At 38.1% G+C, this 26,471-nt stretch overlaps 1 protein-coding gene across 2 annotated transcripts in view; it reads right to left on the reverse strand.

Moving 5' to 3' along the window:
- The window catches only part of Mtcl3 (MTCL family member 3), a 49,082-nt gene that overhangs the window by 4,971 nt on the left and 17,640 nt on the right, over nt 1–26,471 (reverse strand). For both annotated transcript variants that reach the window (XM_075946710.1, XM_075946702.1), the window contains exon 5: nt 12,847–12,918. In XM_075946710.1, coding sequence (XP_075802825.1) covers nt 12,847–12,918 — 72 coding nt within the window. The remainder of the gene's footprint in view (nt 1–12,846; nt 12,919–26,471) is intronic.

Genomic DNA, 26,471 nt, shown 5'->3' on the forward strand with positions numbered 1-26,471 from the left:
CACTGAATGGAGACTATATAAACATCTACTAATAGGCATGTGGAATCTCAGGGCTGAGATCATGAATATTTACACTGAGACATAGAGAAATCTTATATTTGATCAAAGGATATAAGAACAACATGACTTGATGTGATGACTAAAACTATTGCAACAGTTATGGATGCAACCAAACAAGAGAAGAAAATAAAGACACAAGGATAAGAAATGCTCAAAGGTTTGGCAAATCATGCAGTGTTGTGGGATATTTGTACACTGTCGGAAGAAGTGTTGCTGTGATTGGTCTAATAAAGAACTGTATAGCCAATGGCTAGGAAGGAAGCATAGGCAGGAATTCATGAAACATAGAGGACTCTAAGAAGAATTAAGGTGGAGATTCCAGGAAATGCAGAGCAAGCAGGATGTGAAAGAGGAGAGGTAACAGCCATGAGACATATGGCAAAATCTAGGTTAGTATAAATGGGTTAATTTTAGTTATAAGAGATAATTAGGAAGAAGGCTAAGCAATAGGCTATAGGCCAAGCTTCCATGATTAATAAGAACTCTCTGTGTTATTATTTGGGAGCTGGCAGAACGGAGAAAGTTTTGTTAAATATGGCCTCCAAAATGGGGGCATGTATTTCCACACAGGACCTGAGAAAGCATTAAAAAAGCTTGAAACACACAAACATAGAGTCAGATGTGGCTTCCTAGTCCTACAGTCTGTCAGGCGGGTCTTAATGCACAGAGACACAGATCCCTGCTGCTGCTTGCAAGCCTGAGCCAGCCAGCACCATGTGCATAGCTTTATGGCAAGTTTAAAGCTTGACTCGTGCTCAAAAAACACTACAGGCATTTACTAAATTCAGGTCCATGCTGAAAAGTCCTCTGCAGGTTACAGTATACTTAAAAAGGTGATTAGGTGCTAAAGAAATTGTGTATAGACAGTCATAGAAAAAAAGTTTAAAATAATACCGTTTTTAAGGGAAGAGTAAAACAATATTAAAAATTAGACATATAAGGATGAGAAATAGTATAACACAAAGAGTTTGGACCTTATACAGTGCTTCACTGATGATAGTTGCTGAGAGACATGGTATTATAAAAGGGACTGCTAAATTAAACCAGCCTATATACTTAGGGAGGTCTTGGCTTTAAAATGGAAATTCAGAGTGGAAAATGTGTTGTGTTGGGGGAAAGGTCATGATTTTGTTTCACAGGAAACAGAAAGCTGTGGATTCCTTCAAAATTAGTACAAACCTAGGTGGTGGCGCACACCTTTAATCCCAGCACTTGGGAGGCAGAGGCAGGCGGATCTCTGTGAGTTCGAGACCAGCCTGGTCTACAAGAGCTAGTTTCAGGACAGGCTCCAAAACCACAGAGAAACCCTGTCTCGAAAAATAAAACAACAACAACAACAAAAAAAAAAACAAAAAAAATTAGTACAAACCATACTTGATCTATGTGACCTCCTAAAAATCGTGGCTAAAGGAATAAAGAAAAAAACCAAAATCTGTAAGAGAGGTAACCTATATGATGATCCCTCTAATACGGGAACAGCTCTGAGACTGGATAAGACATGATAGATCTTGTTGGCTACAGAGTCTTCATGACATATTACTACATGCCATCCTATCACGTGGCATGGATACAGGCTTGGCTATATAGTCCAAACCTACATACAGAATTGACAGATAGCTTTTACCTGCGCAAACATAAAAAAGAAAATCTTAACTGACTTATGCATACTTCACCTTCCATATTTGTGTTAATACAAATATGTATGTTTCCTTTAAAAGTTTGCATCTTTTCAGAAAATAAAGGACCTTATACCAAAAAAAAAAAACCCCAAAAAACAAAAAACAAAAACAAAAAACAAGTAGAACAGGTGATCTAGCCTCTCAGAATGCCTCTGCTGTAGTTTTCTTAAAATTCTGGTTTGAGAACAACTTGGAAACTGCTAAGATGGTCCAGCTTCACAGACTCCTCCAGCCAGGACTTCAGGTAAGCCCTGTACTTTCTCATTACACAAACAGTACAACAAATGTTACAGCTAGTTTTCCCAGGACTTGACCATTATCACAATTTTCTCAGAGTCCCCTAAAGATGCTATTGTGCCCAAACAGCAGGAAGTACTTTTAAGAGCATTACACCAACATTCCCAACCAGTGGGGAGGGTGGGTTTTTGGTCATTTGGTGGATGTTTGTCAAGTTGTTATTGGTCATCGCAAAGGAGGAACCTAAACAAAGGAGATTAGATTCTAGGATCTTATTCTAAAAGGAAAAAGGGGGAATATAAGAATGGTAAAAAAAAAAAAGGTAGATTATTGTATCAATTTTTAAATTAAAATACAACTATTAATCTTAAATATTTTACATTGGTATGTATTTTTATATAAATGATAAAATTTTAAGGTTATTTTTGTTACACAATATATGTTTCTACTCTTGCTTAAGGTATTGTACCTATACAGCTCATTTTAAACTGTACTGTATAATTAAGAAATGCAGATTAGCAGTTAATCATCTATACCCATCAAAGTTGTAGTCATGTTAGGTACACTTCCAAAGTTAAACAGAGATATAGCTTAGGTAAACAGGTAGTTTTCAAACACTTTAGAGACCTATATAATATGGCATTTAAGATATTTTAATGATATAAAGCTTTTCATAATAGTGAGATGTGCCTGCTGCTGGAAGCATCAATTTCCTTGAAAAAATATGAAGGGCACTGAAGAAACTCCATACAGAGTTTGCTTTCACTGTGGCAAAGCTAGCTATCTGGGAAAAAACCTGCCTTTGCCTTGACTGTTGGCAGTATGCTCTCCAAAGCGGATAAGCAGGACACAAAAGAAAGTGATATCCAAACTTTGCTGAGACAAGATAAGATTGTCCTAAATTCTTGCTTCACAAAAAAGTTTATCAGATATTCAAGGCCTGTAGGCAGGCGATGGATGCTCCAATGTTCCCGAGGAAACTTGAATAACTGTCTAGACAGCCAACTGTTTCTACAGTTCTGGAAGTTGCTTGCTCTGCACTTCCTGTTTACTCAGATTATATTATGTCCTTCTCATACCTCTGACGGAGTTAAAGATGAGGAAAATTATTATAGTTTTTCTTGTTACTAAATTCAAAAAATAAACTCACAAAAGATTTATAGAGTGTATAAAGTTATGGGATATACATGCTTAAGTTGTTTATCTACAAAAATGTTTTTGAGGTCTAAAAAGATAGTTTTGAGTTGGTAATACAATTTAGGGTAGAAAACAAGTTATGTATATAACTTTGGACTCACCAAGATAGGATAGATAATGGAGTTTTTTTTTCTGAATTTGCCAAATTCAAATAGACTAGACACTGTAAATTTAATTCTTAGCTGTTAATTGTTCTTATTGTATATATTTTTTACTATGTTATTATTAACATCTTTCCTTTTTATTTAGACAAAAATGGGGAAATGTTGTGGGATATTTGTACAGTATATGAAGATGTATTTCTGTGATTGGTGTAATTAAGAGCTGAATGCCCATAGTTAGGCATTAGGTATAGGTAGGACTTCCAGGGACAGAGAGAAATCTGGGAAGAAGAGTGGCAGAGACACCAGAAGACACAAAGCAAACAAAATGTAAAAGAAGAAAGGGAACAGCCATGAACCACGTGACAGAACATAGATTAATATAAACGGGTTAATTTTAGTAATAAGACCTAGTTAGGAACAACCATAAGCAATAGACAGAATTTTTGTAATTAGGATGAAGTCTCTGTGTCATTATTTGGCAGCTGGTAGGACAGAGAAAGCCTTGGTACATAGCAATCCAACGATCAGAGAGGATATCTGACTAGTCAATAACAAATGTGCTTTCTCATAGACTAGTTTTACTGGAAAGTGTACTTAGGTGAGACTCAATAGCTGGGTAGAGTCACCTCTATGGTGACTTTATTTTCTTTCACAGAAAACCCTTTCTTCTATTGACATATGGCATAGTTTTAATTTAATTAGTACAACAGTGGGTGTGATACAAACCACAGAGTGGAGCAGAACATTTCTGCACTGCGTTGTGTCATGCAAACCGAAGGTAGAAGCATGTCTGATTTGTATGCACATCAGCTCTCCCATCCAAAGGAATAAAACATATTTAAGACTTGAAAATATCCTACATGTGACTAAGTCATGTTAAAGGAGATGTAGTAAGAGGAGGAAGGCACAAAAATTCATTTGCTTATTAGAGGCTAAGTCTTTTCAAGATGCAAAGGGCACTAACTTATGCAACATTGAGAGTTTAAGAACTCTGAGTGCCAATTTTCTTTCTGTCTCTTATCTTATAATTTATGTATGGACTGCATTTAAAACTGGGCATAATGCTTCCCTCTCTAGTGTTCCTAGTGAAACAGGAGAAATTTAGAGACCAGAACCTTGGACCTGACTCCACCAGGAGAGGTGAGTTTCTGGGTTCCCAGATGGAGGCCTGCCCCCATCCTGTGCCCTACTCCAACCCACCAAAGCCTCAGAGACCTGGGAGTAGCCTTTTCACTCCTCCAAACTATCCTCCAGATAGTGACCACCAGAGCCTTGGCCCTACCCACACCTGCAGAACCAACCACCAGCCTTGGACCTACCTGCAACTAGAAGAGCCCCAGAGTAATATCAGACATCACCAGAGGCATGCCCTTGTCTTGGAGGAAGAGCAATCACCTAACCCACAGGCCTCACCTGTACCAATTGGAGGAAGAGGGACTCCCTGAATCACAGACCCCACTTACACCCATTGGAGAAAGAGATGGGTAGACAACCTTGTAAGAATACATTTAACAGCTGGGCAGTGGTGGCACATGCCTTTAATCCCAGCACTTGGAAGGCAGAGGTAAGTGGATCTCTGTGAGTTTGAGACCAGCCTGGTCTACAAGAGCTAGTTCTGAGACAGCTAGGATAATAACACAGAGAAACCCTGTCTCAAAGAAAGAAAGAAAAAAGGAAAGAAAGAAAAAAAGAAAGAAAGAAAGACATTCAACAACATAAAGAGTAATTCAGTGCCACCAGAAACTAGTATGATTCTACACTAGCAAGGCCTGAGTATCCCAATGCAGATGAAGAAAATGACCTTAAAAATAACTTTATGAAGATGATAGAGGCCCTTAAAAGGAAATGAAAAATTCCTTTGAAGAAGAGGAGGAAAAGAAAACAAAAAATGGAAAAAAATTAATAAAAATTAATAAGTCCCTTAAAGAAAGTCAGGAAAAGCAATACAGGTAAAGGAAATGGTTCAAGACTTGAAAACTGAAATAGAGGCAATAAAGAAAACATGAACTATACATAGTTAAGCACTGGGCCAACTTCCTGGAGTCCCATCATAGACAGGGAAAAGCAATTGTATGATTAAAAAGTTCAAGACTATGATGGGGATACCCACAGAAACAAATGACCTGAGCTAGTGGGAGCTCACTGACTCTGGACTGACATCAGGGGAACTTGTATAGGATCAAATGAGGCTCTCTGAATATGGGTAACAGTGTATCAAAGGGGCAATCTCTGGGGGATCACTGGCAGTGTGACCAGAACTTATCTCTCTTGTTTGAATTGGATTTTTGAAGCCCATTCTCTTTGGAGGGATACTTTGCTCAGCCTAAATTTAGAGGGGAGGGTCTTGGTCCTGTCTCAAAGTGATGTGCCAATTTTGCTAACTCCCCATGGGAGGGCTTACCCTCTCTCAGGAGTGGATGAGGTGGGAGGAATGTGGGGGTGGTGGGAGCAGGGGAGTAGGAACTGGGATTGGTATGTAAAATGAGAAAAGATTATTTAAAAAAATAAAATGCAAATACAGAAGATACTATGATCAACATATAGAAGAATGACTTAGTTTTCATTCAGGTTAAAACTCAAGTTTTAAAATTATACAGCATAGTTAAAATCATGTACTATGACAGCCTTCATTTATTATGTACAATAAACTATGGAATAGAAAGGAAGGAAGGAAGGAAGGAAGGAAGGAAGGAAGGAAGGAAGGAAAGAAAGAAAGAAAGAAAGAAAGAAAGAAAGAAAGAAAGAAAGAAAGAAAATACAAACCGAGGGAATTCTGGAAATGGAAAATCTAGGTAAATGATCAGGAACTACAAATGCAAGCATAACCAACATAATACAAGAGACGGAAGAAAGAACCTCAACTGTTTAAGATAAGATGGAGGAAATAGATTTATTGGTCAAAGAAAATGTAAAATCCAAAAAATTATTAACACAACATATTCAGAAAATCCGGGACACCATGAAAAGACCAAATCCAAGAATAATAAGATAGAAAAGAAAAAGAAGTCCAGCACAAAAAAAATATTTAACAAAATTATAGAAGAAAACTTTCCAACCTAAAGAAGAATACACCTATGAATGTACAAGAAACTTACAGAACACCGAATAGACTGGATGAAGACAACATCCCTTTGTCACATAACAATCAAGACATCAAACATACAGAATAAAGAAGGAATATTAAGGAAAAAAGCCAAGTGACATATAAAGGCAGACCTATTAAATTATACCTGACTTCTCAATAAAAACTCTGGAAGCCAGAAGGTCCTGAGTAGACATTCTGCAGACATTAAGAGACCACAGATGCCAGACTATTTTATTATAATCTACCACAGACACTCCATGTTAAGTGCCTGTCTGTTGTAGTTTATAATAAAATAGTCACACACTAGCTCAGAATAGAGAATAATAAAGGTTTCTTTATTTAGGGGTAGACACACAGTCCTCTGCATGAGCGAGGAACAAGAACCAAATCCAGCACCCAAGAGGCCACACATGCTCTTACATGTGAATATATAGTACATTTGACCATGCCCCAAATGGGCCAGTATCTTAGAGACTATTAGCTGAAGGAGTTCCCACAGCAGAAGGCGATACTACTATACCCAGCAAAGCTTTCAATTACTGTACATGGAGAAAACAAGATATTCCTTGACAAAACCAGATTTAAACAATACCTATTCACAAACCCAGTCCTACAGAAAGTACTAGAAAGAAAACTTCCACTTAAGGAAGTTACCTACACCCACAAAAACACAGGCAATAGATAATCCCATACAAGCAAAAGCCCGAAAAGGGAACTACGCAATAGCATCACCACCACCAAAAACCCAAATAACAGGAAATAACAATCATTGATCATTAATATCTCTTAATATCAATAGACTCAATTCATCTATACAAAGATAAAGGCTAACAGAATGGGTATAAAAACAGGATCTATCCTTCTGTTGTATACATGAAATATACCTCAACTTCAAAGACACACATTACCTCAGAGTAAAGGGTTGGGAAAAGATTTTCTAATCAAATGGACCTAAGAAACAAGTGGGTGTAGCTATTTTAACAAAATAGACTTAAAAATAAAATTATTAAAAGAGATAAGAAAGACATTTCATATTCATCACAGGAAAAATCCATCAAGATGAAGTTTCAATTCTGAACATCTATGACCCAAATTCAAGGACAACTACATTTCTAAAAGAAACGTTATTAAAGCTTAAATCACACATCAAACCCCAGGGAGACTTCAACACCCTACTTTTACCACTGGACAGGACTGCCAGACAGAAACTTAACAGAGAAATAAAGAAGCTAACAGATGTTATAACTCAGATGAGTTTAACAGACATCTATAGAACATTCCACCCAAACACAAAAGAATATACCTTCTTCTCAGTACCCCATGGAACCTTCTCTAAAATCAACCACATACTTGGCACCAAAGCAAACCTCAACAGATACAAAAAAAAAATGGAATACCTCCTTGTGTTTTATTGGATCACCATGGTTTAAAGTTAGAATTCAACAACACTAATTACAGAAAGCCCACAAACTCATGGAAATTGAACAGTGCTCAAGTAAATCACCGCTGGGTCAAGGAAGAAATAAAGAAAAAAAACTAAAGACTTCCTAATATTCAATGAAAATGAATGCAAAACATACCCAAACTTATGGGACACTTTGAAAGCAGTGCTAAAAGGAAAGTTCACAGCACAATGTGCCTACATAAAGAACCTAGAGAAATCTCACACTAGTGACTAAGCAGCACACCCGAAAGCTCTAAAACAAAGAGAAGCAAACTTATCCAGGAGAAGAAGATGCAAGGAAATAATCAAATTGAGGGCGGTAATCAATAAAATAGGAATAAAGAAAACAATAAAAAGAATCAATGAGACAGAAAATTTGTTCTTCAAGAAAATCAATGAGGTAGACAAACTTTTATCCAAATTAATCAAAAGACTGAGAGATAATATCCAAACCAACAAAATCAGAAATGAAATGAGGGATATAACAACAGACACTGAGGGAATCTAGAGAATCAAGTCATACTTCACAAACCTATACTCTACAAAATTGGAAAATTTAAGGAAATGGACAGCAATATGGATAGGAACTAAATACCAAAATTTAATCAAGACCAGATAAACAATTTAAATAGATCTATAACTCCTAAGGAAATAGAAGCAGTTATCAAAAGTCTCCCATCCAAAACAAGCCCAGGGACAGATGGTTTCAGGATAGAATCCTAGCAGAATTTCAAAGAAGAGCTAATACTAATACTCTTCAAATTGTTCCACACAATTGAAACAGAAGAGACATTGCCAAACTCTTTTTATGAGTCTACAGTTACTGATACGCAAACTTCACAAAGACCCAACCAAAAAAAAAAATTACAAACCAATCTCCTTCATGAACATAAAATACTGGCAAAGTTAATCCAAGAACATATCAGAAAAATCATCCACCATGATCAAGTAGGCTTCTTCCCAGAGATTCAGGGATGATTCAACATATAAAAATCTGTCAACATAATCCACAATATAAGCAAACTGGAAGAAAAAAATCAAATGATTATTTCATTAGATGCTAATAAAAGCCTTCAACAAAATCCAACACTCTGTTATCATAAAGGTCTTGAAGAGATCAGTGATATAAGGAACATACCTGAGCAAAATAAAAGTGATATGTAGCTGAGGGAGCCGAGAAATACAGGCCTATTTCCCACATTGTCTGGAGAAGTCAGAGAATTTGAGAGACTAACAGGTACATCCTGCACCTTCCAATGCAGGAGGTGGTCACCTGGCCTTAGTTAATTAATTAATTTATTAAAGATTTCTGCCTCCTCCCCGCCACCGCCTACCATTTCCCTCCCTCTCCCCCAATCAAGTCCCCCTCCCTCGTCAGCCCAAAGAGCAATCAGGGTTCCCTGCCCTGTGGGAAGTCCAAGGACCACCCACCTCCATCCAGGTCTAGTAAGGTGAGCATCCAAACTGCCTAGGCTCCCACAAAGCCAGTACGTGCAGTAGGATCAAAAACCCATTGCCATTGTTCTTGAGTTCTCAGTAGTCCTAATTGTCCGCTATGTTCAGCAAGTCTGGTTTTATCGCATGCTTTTTCAGACCCAGGCCAGCTGGCCTTGGTGAGTTCCCGATAGAACATCCCCATTGTCTCAGTGTGTGGGTGCACCCCTCGCGGTCCTGAGTTCCTTGCTCGTGCTCTCTCTTCATCTGCTCCTGATTTGGAACTTGAGATTTCAGTCCGGTGTTCCAATGTGGGTCTCTGTCTCAGTCTCCTTTCATCGCCTGATGAAGGTTAATATTTAGGAGGATGCCTATATGTTTTTCTTTGGGTTCACCTTCTTATTTAGCTTCGCTAGGATCACGAATTATAGGCTCAATGTCCTTTATTTATGGCTAGAAACCAAATATGAGTGAGAACAGCCCATGTTCCTCTTTTTGGGTCTGGCTTACTTCACTTAGGATAGTGTTTTCTATTTCCATCCATTTGCATGCAAAATTCAAGAAGTCATTGTTTTTTACTGCTGAGTAGTACTTTAATATGTATATATTTCATACTTTCTTCATCCATTCTTCGATTGAAGGGCATCTAGGTTGTTTCCAGGTTCTGGCTATTACAAACAGTTCTGCTATGAACATAGTTGAGCATATACTTTTGTTGTATGATAGGGCATCCTTGGGTATATTTCCAAGAGTGGTATTGCTGGGTCCAGGGGTAGGTTGATCCCGAATTTCCTGAGAAACCACCACACTGCTTTCCAAAGTGGTTGCACAAGTTTGCATGGATGAGTGTACCCCTTTCTCCACAACCTCTTTTCACCTGGCCTTTTTGAAGTAAACTCTGTGCTATCCTGAGGTGGTCAGGATATGCTAATGTGATTCTGCTCCTTCCATTGTAACTAAGAGGTCACCTGGAGAGGAGGTGTTTTCTGCCTATGTGATGAAGTGGATGTGAGTAAAATGTGACTTGAGTCACTGGCTACCTAGGCAACAGAATGACTGTATGAGTTCACCTCTTGTATAATGTTAATGAAGCCTGTTACCTTCTCCCTCCGTTTACCTTTAATATAAAAGCTGTTGGAAAAATAAATGCAGGGATTTGGGGATCTGAATAATCCCTGAAACTCCCTCCCAATACTGTCTCCTGGTTTGTGTTTTTTCTCATGTCTCTACCCTGATGAGAAGTATTTTATGTTGAGGCTAGTCACCAACATACAGCAAGCCAGCAGCCAACATCAAACAAAATGGAGAGAAACTCAAAAGTGATTTCACTAAACAAGACAAGATTGTCCACTCTCCCCATATCTGTTCAATATAGTTCTAGAGGTTCTAGATAGAGCAATAAGACAACCAAAGGAGATAAAAGGGATACAAATTGAAAGGAAGAAATCAAACCTTCACTATTTGCAGGTGATAAAATAGTATACATAGGTAACCCCAAAAATTCTACCTGGGAACTCTTATAGCTGATAAACACCTTCAGCAATGTAGCAAGATACAAGTATAACTCAAAATAATGTGTAGCCCTCATATATACAGATGATAAAATGGCTAAGAAACAAATCATCTTACAATTTTATAAAACTTGAATAATTTTTTACTGGCAGTTTCCACCCAATCAGCTTCCTAAGATGGGTTTTAAAGACTTAATACGTCATAGTCTGAGAATCAGTGTGTTAGGAATGCTAGCATCATCTGCAATACCACAGCACTACACTTACATACTTCCCAAGAAGTTAATATGCAGAAATCAGAAGGTTGTGGACTACGAGGCATCTTGACATTTGTAAGGTACCAGGATGCCATGAGAAAGTGGTGGAATCTATGATGTGTTTTGCAGGAAGATTCCTGCATGCTCCTGAAGGAGGAGCTCTATGCAACCAGGAACAAAGGTGGTGATTCCTAGAAAATGAATCCACTTTAACATAGTAAGTGTAATATTGAAAAGCAAGGTTTGAAAGATAAATTACTGGTTAAAGCTAACGAGTAACTTCAGGATGGGAAGTGCATGGCATTTTCTAATCACTGAAGATGGGAAGGATGAGGGCTCCTGGCATCATGTAAAATGATCCACCACAGATAATTTGGAGTGAAGTGGCTAAAAATCAGGCAGAGACAGTGCTTACAGACAGAGAACAGGGTTTTACTATCTCAGAATGAACCTCTGAGATCCTAGAAAGTAACAGGAAGAAAACTGACCAAAAACAGTGTGGAAAGAGAGAGCAAAAGGGGAAAACAATGTATATTTTAAAATGCTTCAGTTTAAAGGATTTAGATAATGTATCAAATTTTGACCATGCAGGCATTATCACTTTGCTTAAAGCTATCTAGAGAGAAAGCTTTTAATAATAATTATTAAAATGTATGTATCTGTATTTTACAACTTGCACATTTGAAGCTAGTATCTGGCTAAGTGTTTGGGGAACATCACAATGTCACCTCTGTCTCAAATATATATTTACTTTTCTATTTTAAAATCTAACACACACATTAGCCCACACTAGTATAAGACCCAGTTTTTATTATAATGTATTTCTAATGATTTTTTCCAAAGTATTTTTTAGTTAGGGTGCAGAATATTGAGTTTCATTATGACATTTTCATACATATATATCATTGTAGTTTTTTGTTTGTTTGTTTTTTTGTTTTTGTTTTTCTAGACAGACTGTTTCTATAGCTTTGGAGCCTGTCCTGGAACTAGCTCTTATAGATTAGGATGGCCTCAAACTCACAGAGATCCACCTGCCTCTGCCTCCCAAGAGCTGGGATTAAAAGTGTGTGCCACCACCACCTAGCTATTGCTTTTTGACCATAGTTGACCCCATAATCCCCTCTTCTCTCCATTTCTCCTTCTCACTGGCTACCTTCCTCTCCAAATAGTTTGATTTTTGCTCTCACGTCACATATTTATGCAATTAAATTAAATCAGTGTTCCACATATGTATGAGAAATATTATGTGATACTAATGTACTAGGAGTTAGATGGACTCTCTGGCAGACATATTGGGGGTGGGCATGATATGAAATAAAGGTGGTAAAATTTTCACCATGGCCGGATTCTTCCTCAGCCTCCTGACTGGAAACAAAAGTCTTAATGCTTAAAACAAAGTCTTTGCTGTTTTTTTGCCTTTCAATGGACTGCCTCAAAAAGTTCATAGGCCAGATCAGGACACATTATGCAACAGTTGTGGGCTGATCAACACCCTAAAATCAGGAGAGAAAATTGCTTCAAAGACTTTAAAACTCCAGGCCCCAAGAAAAAATTGGATTTTTCAGCTTCTGTCTCTGCTTTGCAGAGGCTCTTTTTCCCTGTGCGTCTGCTGCATGCATGTGTTCCCCCAATCCTCCAGTAAGTACCTTCCTTCAGCTGCTTTTTCTGTCTTTTCATTGTTTAACTCGTAAAAAAATCAAATTTGATCTAGAGCCCTAGACTGTGTTAATACTAGTTTACCTTTCATTCATTACTCGCTCGTTCCAGTGGTTTTTAGCTTATTAACATGTACATTTGGAGGTGCTTGATAGGTGCTTTAAATTTTTATTTTGACATACCTCTGTGGGTGTCTGTTGCGCCTTTTTTTCAGATTTTGGCAAATCTTTACTTCCTCTTCTTTTTAAGGATAGCTGAAACAAAACAAGAACATGATTAGTTTGTAAATTATATATTTTAACTCGATTGTTTTTAAGTGTCCTAGTCTCATGATAAAACCAAGACAAATAAACGGAGTTCCTAAGGAAGTAAGAATTCCCGAGACACACAGATAAAGATACAATGTTCCTGGAACCAGAGATGTAAATCACAATAGAATGTAGCTAGCAATTAACCATTTACTGTGAAATGCAGAAAAACAACTCAGATTCAACATGCTATCGAGCTTACATGTAAGCAAGTGTCTGTTAGCATTCATTACCACTAAGAAAAAAAAAAAGATTAAGTTGTTGTTCCTTTGCGGATTTGGTTGCAACAAACTCACCAAGATATTTTCAGTGGACTCATGCAGAATGTAGAGAACTTCACCCTCTTACTCCACACACCCTTCAAACCCCACTGTGATGCAATGGGAAGTGGGGAGTGGGTGGTGAGATGAGCAGGTGGCCTGGAAGCCTCAGGAATGTGGACTTTTCCCAGAGAGGCTTAGAGTCTAGATCATTATGTAAACTCTCCTATATTTGGTGATCTGGTCAAAACTAAAATGAAACAAACACCAACTCACAGAACATTAACGTGTGTCCATGTCATGGACTAATACTCTGTAATCACTGGCCCTCACTCCGGTTCTCACTCTCATAACAATGACCTGTGTAAATACTAAGTATAAATACTAAGTACCCATGAGTGGCCATCTATCATATGCCACTAGGTACTGAGCTACAGAATCAAAGTTCAATTAGGTACCACACATTTCACTAGAGACTCAAATTAGATAAGGGAGAGAGGATGCCAATAATTACAGTGCATGGTGGGAAATGCAATGCCTTGGGCTGTACAAAGCATGGATTATATTTTTCTTTGTACAGCATCACCTCCATGACAAAAAAGCCTACCACTGGGCAGAGTGTGGAAAATATTTTCTGAACAAATGAGTAAATATAAAACACAAAGTTCTCCAGCCTATGAGAAGAACAAGAGTAGAGAGGTACAATAGAAACAGAAATAGCTTCTTGAAACAGGAAGCCTAGTGTGAATATAAAGAACTGAAAATTAAATCCTTCATATGTCAATTTCTCATTCGCCAGTCAATGGTAAAGGAAAGTAACCGCATAGATGGTGGGGGAAATATACGGCTGTAACTGTTCTTATTCAGGATGAAATTCAAGCTACACAGGTCAATGGGTAGAGAATGGAATTGTTTAGAACAGTAGTTCTCAACCTTCCTAATGCTGTGATGGTGTAATACAGTTGTCCATGCTGTGGTGACCCCCATCCATAAAATTATTTCACTACTACTTCACAACTGCAAGTTTGCTACTCTTATGAATTGCAATGTAAATATCTAATATATGACCCTGTGAGGGTATGACCCACAAGTTAAGAACCAATGTTCTAGCACCCATACACTTTAGTTGTTTATGTGATGATTGTTTCCTGCTAAAACTCTACCCCTCCCTGCTTCCTGTGCAGCTAGCTGAGGCAACTTCAGAAGGAGAGGGCTACAGGAGAAAATATGCCATAGACCTTTCTGTCCTTCCAAAGGATTATAGCCATCTTTTTATCCTCAAGTCTTCTCAACTGCGCATGTGGGTGAAATTATGCTCCTTTGCCTTGTCTGCCAGGGAACACAGCCCTACCTGTCTGAGGTCAGATGCCTCTCTTTTTCTGTTTTCCATCTCATTTAAACCACCTCAGAGATCTAAGACATGGTGCCAAAACTCCCGATAGGAAACTGGAGGCCACCAGCTACTCAAGCCCTCCAAGGCAGCACCAACCTCCCTTGCTCTCCTAGGCTTACCGGCCCTAGGCCTGGCAGGGCTGCCTGCTGCTTTCAGGTGACTGCGTCTTCTCACTCAGCCTTCTCAGTGCTTTCTCCTCTCTCTTTCCTCTGCCTTCCCCTGACACACTCTGACCTTCTAACTGGGAAGCTAAGTGCCATTCAACAAGTACACATTTGCAGCATACCCCAAAATGCCGGAACAAAGTAATTCATAGAATTAGGTTAGGTCTTAAAGCTCATGGGACCCCCAACCCCCTCAGTCTAGACTTGAGATTTGCTCAGCCAAAGGCACTGGGGAATTTCCACTGGCTGTGAGAAAATTTGGCAGAGAATCTCAGAAATTTTCTATTAATCTGCCACTCGTCAGTGGAACACCCTGAAACCTTTCAGGGCTTTTAGTGCAGTTTCTTGACTCAGGAATCACAGGGTCCAGGGTATACCTAACCTATTTTCCAGACACATTTGCTCAATACAAAACTTGGGGGACACTTTGAATAGCAGGATATTGATCTCTCTGTTTTTGCTTTGGTTCCATACCCATTGAAGGGTCAAAATTATCTGTTCCAAAAGACACTCCTAGCTTGTTTGCTGGCTAAAAGGAGCTGCAATTAGGAGAACTGAAACCAGAAACTCTCTTTTGTCTCTCTATGCAAATCTGGCCTCAGTATATACAGAACAATCACAATCATTGCCCAGAATTTGGAACTTTTGATTTTAATATGCAAACTGATTTACGATAACTTCATAAAACAGAATGGTGAGAGTGGTCTGAGGTCCCTCACCCATAAAACACCCAGTTCATTTTAATCTTTCTCATCTCTACTACTCAGTTCTGGTTTGCAACTCTGCCCAGACCAGAATGCCTGCCCCTTCTGCAAGGCCCTTAAACTTGTATCTTTGTAATCCCTGAGTGGGGATAGGATTCCTGCCTTTGGCCTGCCTTTGTTTCTGTCCCTCCAAACCTGGATATGTCTTTTTAGTTCTCTCAATACTAGCCCCCCTTCTTGGTTTTGTTCACTAAAATGTTGATGGTTATAGATATCTTTGAAGGTTTTGCTGAAATGAAAATTTTATTTATCTCAGGATCTATATTAGCATTGGGTGCATGGTTTAAAAGTCTGTAAAATTACAGTAAGAATGGCTAGATTAAAATCTACCATAAAAGGAATTAACAGTTAAAAGTCCATGTGTAAGGAATCTTAATTTCCTGTAGCATATCATACAAATAACTTGCTTAGGAAAATAGATGTTTTGGAAGTCAAAAGTGGGTGTGCTTGAAGGGATTACCTTACCAGGGAGGTAGGTTCACCTCTGAGTAAATAAAAACCATGTGACTTGCTGACATCTTGACCAATGACCTCAGCAGGATATAAGCAACCATGTGGTATGCCACCATCTTAACTGGTAACCTCAATGAAACAAAAGCAGTCATTTAAGAAGTGTTGGTTAGAAAATTGTTACTGGTCACAGTCAATGTCTTTATAAAAGATGAAAGAGGAATATGATACAGAAATGATGGGGAAAGGGATAGATTATTAAATCTACTTGAATCTAAAAAACAACTGTTAATCTCAAAATGTTTTATATTGGTGAGGATTTTAGTTTATTGATTTAAGATTATTTTAAATTTAAGATTAATGTTGTTATGCCATATGTATATTTTTACTCTTGTTCAAAGGTATTGTGTTTATACAACTCAACTAAAAATGTAATGTATAATTAAGAAATAGAGATTTATAAAAAATACAGCTAGTCATCTATAATAGTCAAACTTATAGTTTTGTTAGGTTTTGTAGATATACAAAGATATATTTCAAACAGATAATCTTCAAACACTTCAAAGACCTAGATAATATGATATTTAAAATCAAATTATCAAATTAATAACAGGCTTTTTATGATAGTAAGATATGTATTTTACTGGCAACATCAATATACTTCAGAGAAGACAAAGGGCATCAAAAAATTCCATATAGGGTTTATTTTCTTTATGGCAAAAGCTAGCTATGTAGACAAAGAAACTGTCTTTGCCTGAATTGCTGAAAGCTACTGTCTAAATTGAACCAATAAGACATAAGAAAGGTGATTGCCAAGCTTTGCCAAAAGAAGGTAGAACAGTCCTACAAAATTCCCTGTTTCAAAGGAAAGTCTATCAGATATGCAAGACCTGTAGGACAAAGATGAATGCCCCAATGTTACAGAGGAACTTTGGTTGCCTGTCTAGTAAGCCAGCTATTTCTGTCCTTTCTCACATTTTTTTGAAAGTTGCTTGCCTGTATTTCCTGCTTACTCAGGTAATATTATTCCCTTCTCAAATCTTTGATGGAATTAAATACTAGATTATTATAGTTGCAATATTTTAATTATGATAAAAGGTAAATTAGATATAAAAGTTTAAGCTCACCAAGATAGGATAGATAATTAAATATTTTCTCTAATTTTATAAAATAAAATAGATTAGATATTGTAACTATAATTATTACTTGATAACTGTTTCATTGTATATAGTTTTACCATGTTAAAGCTAAAGCTTTCCTTTTTGGATTAGGCAGAAAGGGCGAAATGCTGTGGGATAATCCTTTTGTATGTTACAAATATGTTTTACTCTCATGGGTTTATAAAGAAGCTTCTTTGGCTTATAGCAAGACAGAATGAGTCCAGGCAGGAATACCAAACTGAAAATACAGAAAGGAAAAAAAAGCAGAGACAGAGAAAGAAGAGATGCAAGCAGCCATTGGGGAAGCAAGATGCCAGACAGGTAAAACTATGTGCCATGTGGCAAAATATAGATTAATAGAAATGGGTTAATTTAGTTGTAAGAGCTAGTTAGTAAAAAGTCTGAGCTATAGGCTGATCATTTGTATCATTAATATAAGTTTGTTTGGGACCGGACTGTTGGGACAAAAGGAAAGCCCTGCCTCCATTTATGGTCAAGCTATGTCAGCTTGAAGTAGTTAAAAAGACTGGCACCCCCAAACCTCATAAAACAGCTTGGGTGACTAATGAAACATGGGCCACCCCACTTAATCTTCTTCTTGCCAGTCAGGACTCAGAATTAAAACTGCTAGACTGAAGTCTTTCTTTGGGGTGGGAAGTCCTTCTGCATATGTGTTGCTTTCATTGGTTAATGAATAAAGAAGCTGGCTTGGCCTGTGATAGGGCAGAATAGAGTTAGGTGGGGAAAACTAAAACAGAATGCTGGGAGAAAGAAGGCGGAGTCAGGGAGAAGCTATGGAGTCACCACCGGAAACAGACATAAGTGGCTAGCCTGAATCTTACCGGTAGGCCATGAGCCTTGTAGTAAAATACAGCATAATGGAAATGTGTTAATTCTAGATGTAAGAGCTAGCTATTGGCCAAACAGCATTGAAAACACTGGGCAGCTGGGAATGAACAAGCGTCCTGTGACAACATTCCTTGAATCAACTAACCTCTCAGTCCTATCAACCCTCAGAAAAAAATCCTTAGAGAAATGTCAGATTGGCATAATATCCATCAGAACCCATCGAATTCCTTGGTCGGTACTATGCTACATGAAAAGGGACTAGATCTGATTATCACTAATGATGGAATTTGTTTCCTCCCCCACAAATGATGCTTCTTCCACAGCAATGCATTCTACCTGGTTTGCGCTGGGGCACTAGATACAGGTGACAGACAAAAAGTCAACCACAGGCCTCCTAAGGATGGTCTTCTGCTCCCTCACACTCTGGCTCCTACCCTAGATCTTCTTTCTTATGGTTTTACCCTGTCTTTTAATCTGTTTTGTTCCTGAACTTCACCTTATAACCAAACAAAATGCTCCACATAAGTTACCCCAATGGCTCTCACCCTACAGTAGCTCCATTTGTCCTATTTGTTTCCTGATACATCTACAAAAGACCCTTTTAGACACTGTGGAGAAATTCTGGCTGCAAGGGACCTTTAGATTTCACCCTAGGCCATATACAGTTCTTTACATTGGTCATCTTTTTTCTCCTGTTCCTTTCTTTTGGTGTTCTGTAGGTCCTAGTTGCTTCTACTAGCTCATTTTGATGCAGCACTCCTGGCAGTGGAACTAGCCACTGTCACTATGAGTCAACTCTGACTCCACTTCCTCTCACAGATCCCCTCCATCTCTTCCATGTCTTCTCCTCCCTCTCCCTCCACCTTCCTGGGAAAGCTCCATTTTACTCTGTAACCAAATCATCTGCTCAGTGATTATTTTTTCAGTAATAAAAAAGTGATATTATGCCTGTTCACCTTGTCTACCAACGGATGTGGTCCCATCTGTCTAAGGACAGAGGCTTTCCATCTCTTTGGAGCCACTACAGAAATTTTCTTAGAATTGGAAGCTGTGGGTTCTGACTCAGCAGTTGTCAAGAAATACCTTTCTGTACACATTTTCCGAGAATACCAAAAATCTAGGGCGGTGTGCTGGGAAATCTGGAATATTTTTATATAGAGGCTATTATCTAAATGAAGACTTAAATTTGTTTTCACTGAATATTGACTGAATATATTTTATAAAGAATGCATTCTATTATTTTGTACAGCTCACTTCATACTGTGCCACAGTTGTAAAGAAACCAAATGCAAGCATCATTATTTGAAGAGTTCCCAGTTTGCTTGACACAGCCAGTTCACTGGACAATTCAATAATGCCACAAAAGTACTGATAATGTAAAACAATGATTAATTGGCCTTGATTATGCACTAATTCATGTCAACACTCTATACGTACATCAACTAATCACTTTGAAGTTGCTGAACTAAGAATGTAGCAAAATAGATACACAAATGTTTTTTTTTTCCCTAACTTCAGTCATTAAATCAACATCACTAATGTCATTAGGAAGCTGTTAGAAAAGCAGCTTCTTGAGACACATTCAAGATCCAGTGAATTGGAAACACTGGGACTTATCTACAACCCAATAAAACCTGTAAGTTTTTCTTCTCTTTTTTCTTGAGACACAGTTTCAACTATGTAGATCAAGCTAGCTAGAACTAGCCATACCCCTGCTTCACCTCCCTGAGTGCCCAGATTACAGATGGAGGCAACTCACCTAGGCTCAGCCAGTGATTCTGCTGTTAAATCTGCCGTGGTCTAAAGTTACTACTAGGATGCCAGTAAGATTACTGAAGTCATGCATACTGAGGTGGGTTCCCTTGACCCTCATGGTGGAATAGATCTGATTCGTATACATTAACATCATACTTCCATATATAAACCCCTACATGCCTGCCTAGGCAGGCACAAGCCACAAGTCATTCCCAATAAATAAACAAATAAACATAGGGGAGAAAAAACAAACAAGTTACAACTTGGTATGTAGTTGAATGATATTCCAGCCCAAGTCTGTGATCTTTTATTGTTATCAGTTAGATCACAAAGGAGAAAGGATTAATCCAGTCTCTTTCTAGACCTGGTGGAAAAAGCTACATCTCATATTGAATGTGATGTATAAGCAGTCAGGTCATGGTAGAAAGAAATAAAAAAAAATGAAGAGAGAAGGAATTGTAAAGCTTTTGTATAGAAATAAAATCTATTCCTGAGAAACAAAAATTTAGTATGGATGTGGCAGAAAAGAAGTATGACATGGGATTCTTGGTGATCTAAGTCAGATCCGGAAAGAAATGGAAAAGGTCTAGATTCTATCTCATTTGTGACGAATAATTGCTTTAATTAGAAGCATGGTACAGTTTAAGAAAAATGTGTCATTAGACCATCACAATTGAGAAACACAAGGACACGCAAATGGCAGTCCAAAGGGCACATGTGCAAGGGTGAGGCAGGAAAGCATATTCTCATTCTGAAAATACTGTTCGTCCTTTGTGTCCATCCATTGCACGTATACAATGTGATGCTAGTTTTAACTGTAACTTGAAACAGTTTAGAAGCACCCAGGGAAGAGACTATCAATGTTAGATTGTCAAATTAGGTTAGCATGTGGGCATTCGTGTGGCAGAAAGGTATCCTGACGGTGTTTATTGAGCCAGGAAAACATGCCCAACTTGTGTGGCATCATTCTCTAGGCAGGTAATCTTGAACTGGGTGAGTGGAAGGAAGGGCACCAGTACAGGCCCTCATGCATTCATTCTCTTGTCTTTGGTCTCTTCTAGCTGCTTCAACTTTTTGTTGTCTTGACTTCCCCACAATGACAGACTGTAACTGGGAATGGGGAGCTAACCTAAACTTTCTCCCTTCAGTTGCCTTTGTTGGAGTATTTTATCACAGCAACAAGAAATGCTGTAAACAAAAGTTACTTTGGTAATTTGAATGCAATCGGCCCTTATAATCTCATAGGGAGTGGCACTATTTAGAAGTGTGGCCTTGTTGAAGTTGGTATGGCCTTGTTGGAGGAAGTGTATCATTGTGGGGTGACCTTGATGTTTCCGATGCTCAGGATACCACCCAGTGTCTCAGTCCCCTTTCTTTTGCCTTCTGATCGAGATGTGCATAGCACCATGTCTGCGTGCATCCTGCCATGCTCCCTGCCATGATCATAATGGACTGAACCTCTGAAAGTGTAAGCTGCCGCCTCAGTGAATGTTTTCCTTATAAGAGTTGCAGTGGACATGGTGTCTCTCCACAACAATAGAAACCCTAAGCTACTAAAAATATTTTTTCCTCTAAAGTTGTTTGATTAAAAACAGAATGAAATTATTTAAAACAGGAAGCAGAGTCATCTCAAGGCAACAAATGAATAACGTATGAAAGATGAAACATAATGGAAGAAACTGTTATTCCAGAATGGCAGAATTATAGAAAGTTATCGAGGATGCTTGACTTTTGAAGTATCCCTGCAAAATTAAACCACATAAACAACAGGAAGAAAGAAATGAGTGTATCCCTAGACGCATTAACCTCAGAGGAGAAATAGTGGTGGCAGGGACCCTGAAGAGACGGGATAGAGGGAAACACTATCTGGATGGATCTGTTTTCAGTGCTAAGCACTTTACATTTTGTCCTGTAGGAAATGTCAATGCAAGACCTATGAATTAATCCTGGAGAAACGCTGAAACTAGGGCATGCTTTCCCAGGAGGGGTGTTGTGTTTTACTCTCATTTAAATAGCATTTAAGTGTGGGGGGGTGTTAAAATAAAGTCCTTTGCCAAATCCTTCCCCTTGAAATAAAAGTATATTGCTTTTAATAAGACTACAGGACTAGAATACATTTAAGGGTTGAATTTAATTTTTCAATGGATATTTAGTCATCTATTCATATTTCAGTATGCTTTCTGACTTCTAATGAACAAAGATGGGGAACTAAGAAAGGTAGAGGAAGTTAGAGAGAGCAGTGACCTCTCCCCACCACTTCCGTTAGTATTCTGCTCAACCTTCACACACTCAACCTGCAAGCCTCTATGTGAGTGTGGTGGGTTGGGAGTTAGAATCAATTTGGGAGGTGGTGATAGCATCTCATCTCTTCTCTGTTGGCAGCTCAGGCACTTGGCTCTCTAGAGATGTTCGTGGGAAATATTTCTTATTCGGTTTCTTCTTTGCATTTCCATCCCCAATTTGTCCAAAAAAGGCTGTCATGCCTTCTCTCATATGAGGGCCAGGAAGTAGAGTGTTGCCAATAATTATGTGTGCACAGCAATTATACAAAATGAACTGTTTATGTTCCAAAAGTGTTAGTAGATTGCTTTTTCTAATTGAAATTGGGTCTTCAGCTTCTTTTGTTTTGTTGTTTTTGGTTACTTCTTTGTATTTAACTTGCAGCACATCTTTGTATCATTAAACAAATATTCCAAACAGCATAAACAAATTTAGCAGACCTTAGTTTAATATTCCACAACAGTATATGGTATGTGAGTCAGAAAACGGACAGTGGTAGACCATATATACTAAAGTTAGAACAGTATTTCATCCTCATCAAGGATAGCATAAAAAATCATGAAGCATTCATTCCATGTTTTTGGTTATTTTAACAGGGAGTCTTGCTATGAAGCCCTAACTGGCTTAATACTCACTGTGCTCCCTACCCTGGGGTTGACTAGCTCCAATCCTCCTGCACCAGCTCTTGAGTGCTGGGATTACATGTGAGCCCCAGATCAGACTTTGATCTTCTGTATTTGTAGCATCTGTATCTTTTCAATAGTTTAAGAACCGAGAAAAGTTTGCCCAAATTCCACCGAAAGATCTATTATGCATATCATAATATAAAATGAGATCTATTTGTGCAGTGATTAAATCAATGAACTAACTATATTAATGCCTGTGACTTTTATAGAGCAATAAGTATGGCTACGTTCTTTTCTAAACACTTTGTGTATATCTCCTCTTTGAATCTGGCCGCTGCTTTATGAGTTTGACATCATAGTATGATGTCATTGTACCTGGACAAACTTCCCAGCTGACAAATGTTTAACCAGCATTCACATTGGATGTTTCAGAGCTCTAGATCTGAATATCTATATTTTACTGTGACCCACAGAAGCAAAGGTACAGTCTAGCAACCAGCTTTATTATTTCTAAGCCTACCTACTCTTCTCTATAATTTCAGAGTATGGCAGCACAAGCCTGGAAATCTCGTTTACATATAGTACACATGTGTAATGTGTCTTTGCATATTATATAGAACAAAAGTGAAATATACACCAATCCTCATCATCTGAAGTACCTATCATGTCATGTCAACATTGGGGTATATGCTGGGATATACCCCAAAACACTGGAGGGAAAGAAAAAGAAGCAGGAACCCTGTGTCAATTAAGTCTTGTAAACTGGGCACAGTAGCACACACCTCTTCTCCTACTTGTTCCTGAAGGAGGCAATAGGATAAGCAATTCAACATCGCCAACTTAACTAAATAGCAGATTTTAGACTATCATAGGTTACATGCAACCATGTCTCAAAACAAAATAAAACAAAACAAAAAACCTAACAAATAACCAGGCCTTAGAAGGGCACAAAAGGGCCTCTTGTCTCTAAACTCATCCTTTTCTTCAGATACGAGAAAGCCTAGAAAGACAAGTGTACCCAGACTCTACTCAGAACACCGTGTCCATTCTCAGCCTAAGAGGGCGAGATAGGTTTCCAAGATTTATACCAAGGCATGACCTTGTATCTAAAGAAGAATAAGGGTAAGAGAGGCAGAGAAGCCAGTGTGGTTAGGCCAGTTCATTCTGCACAAAATCTCCAGTGGCTTTCCATCTTGCCTATTCTCAGGGGGCATACTTTACCAGCTCTTGATTCTATAATATGTTTATCCTAAGAATATTGCATAAGGTCTCACTCTATGATCTATGAATAATGGTTTCAGGTTCATAATGATCCCTTTTCTCATCCTCCTGAGTGCTGGCATTATAGGCTCCAACCACCACATCTGGCTTTTAAAAACATTCTCGTGAGTGTACTTTTCTGGTGCATTTGCCAATATTTTGACTCCAGAAAAGATTTTTTAAAATGAAACTTTATTTCAAAAGCTCACCTTTCAGCACTAAATTGCAAATGCGGCTTTTTAATAAACACGTTTCAACTAGCACAGAGGTGTGATCTGAGTTAAGAGGGAATGAATTTATTAGCATTCACATATATTACTGGGTTTGGATAATATCACAAATGTTTCTTTTATTTAAACTTTGTTTTTATTCTTCATTTTCATAAATAGGTTATATGCACATTTTATAATGACTCCTTCCCAGATCTAAACTTCTAATTAATATCTGTCAACCCCTGAACAGGTTATGGAGTGCGAGAGACTTCGGAGCACTCACTCTTAAATGGGAAATCTTTATCAAATCCCTCCTCTCAAGGTTCAATGATCTATGAGAAAAGAAATATTTTCGGGTGTCAGAGGTGATGGTTGACTCCAAAGAAACACTCTCTTCCAGACACAACAGTATTGCAGCACATATAAACTCACAGAGAATATAGCAAAATGCCCAAGACTTGCACAGGTTCAAGACAGATAGGGTCCCAGCCATTGAGAGGGAGAAGTGGATAAAGCTCCCGCCCCTAATCAAGAAGCTATCTACAATTGATACCAAATGGCAAAGGGATGATTTTCACAAGACTCCCTACCTAATAAGTCAGAGTTGAAACATGAAGGCAAATGCAAAGAGTGCTTGCCCAAGAAACCCTAGGATTAGGCTTGACAACACGCCACTGAGAGTCAAGAAAGACAAAAGCAGAAGACAAAGAGCATGGAGAAAGGAGCAAAAGAAAGGCACCACGAACTCTTCCCCATGAAATTGGTCTTGGAAATTGACTGACACTTAAACTCTAGGATTTGTTCGCAGGACATAATGCTAAATAGAAACAATGTGGATTTTTATGTGTACTAAAGATGATAACTTTCCTTGGGATGCTCTATTTTGTTCTTCTTAGGATTTATTTCAGTTACTCTGGGTAGCTGATCTCTCATCCTTTTGCGTTTGATCCTTCTCCTCTGTATCCCTCAGAAATGTCTCATAATCATTACATCAGCTCTTTGCCATGTCAAATCTGTATTTTAAATACATCATGGATATTTAACTCGTGTTGAATTTCAGTGTCTGAATTTTCTTATTCCCAGCAGTGACCTAGCCTTCCCAGCTCAGTCTCCTGCTCATTAGTCCACAGAGATCATCTGTGATGGTTAAATCTATATAATACAGTAAGGGGTTTTTTTTTAGATGAGAAAATGCTTTCTTGATTTTACATAGTTTGGACATATTATAAGCAAAGATTATTACCTGAACATGGCTAGGCATTAATCCCTGAGTTGTTATTCTCTTTGTAGCTACCAAGAGTCTTTCTTGCCCTTTCTCTGAATTGCTCTGTGCTACAAGACAATCTAAATACTGTTTACTGGAAGACATAAAGGATTGGGGGAGAGTTCACTGAGTAGTTAGGCTCAGCCACTACTTGGATCATACTTGTATTTGACCAACAAAAGACACCGGCAGGAATGCTGAGGTAAGAAGAAAGGAGTGATGTGGGTCAGGAGGGAGTGATGTAGGTCTCATGTCTTCTTTCTTTCAACACTACACTAAAATGTAGTAGCCAAGTCTCCTTCAGTCAGTCAACAACTAAGAGACACCACCTAGTAAACATACTCCACAGCTCCACAGTTCAGCTGCCACTGAATCTGTAATGCTCTATGTCCATCCATCCATCCATCCATCCATCCATCCATCCATCCATCCATCCATCCATCCAACCATCCACCCATCACCATCAATCTATCATCTATCTATCTATCTATCTATCTATCTATCTATCTATCTATCTATCCATCTATCTATCTATCATCTATCTATCTATCCATCTATTATCTATCTATCTATCTATCTATCTATCTATCTATCTATCTATCATCTTTCATCTGACTATCATCTATTGTATCATCTCTATTCTATCTATCCTATCCTATCTCTAAATTCTTGGAGTTTACAACAATAGAATTAGAAACAAGATAACTACCTTTAGAGTTCTTATAAAATACAATTATTCTAACTTATACTTAACCAGTCTTACAAATGAATCTAATAGCTATATGTATCTCTGGAAGAGAATACCTTCCATGTGAGCTTTTCCTAAGTTTAATGGATAGAACATGATCTGATTTTTTTTCTTTTATCCACAATAAGGTAGATGGTATACCCCATAGTGTGACATTAACTGTCAATATTTAGCAACACAATAAGACACTGAGCCATCTAATTATTTATGCTGCAATTTAAGGTTCTTGGCTAATAGGATGATAAGAACTTTTGTGAAGAAAGAAAAGATAACAGAGCTAATTTTATGAAACATTTACTTCTATGATTAATTGA

This window comes from Microtus pennsylvanicus, chromosome 1 (assembly GCF_037038515.1).
Source record: "Microtus pennsylvanicus isolate mMicPen1 chromosome 1, mMicPen1.hap1, whole genome shotgun sequence".
Taxonomy (NCBI): domain Eukaryota; kingdom Metazoa; phylum Chordata; class Mammalia; order Rodentia; family Cricetidae; genus Microtus; species Microtus pennsylvanicus.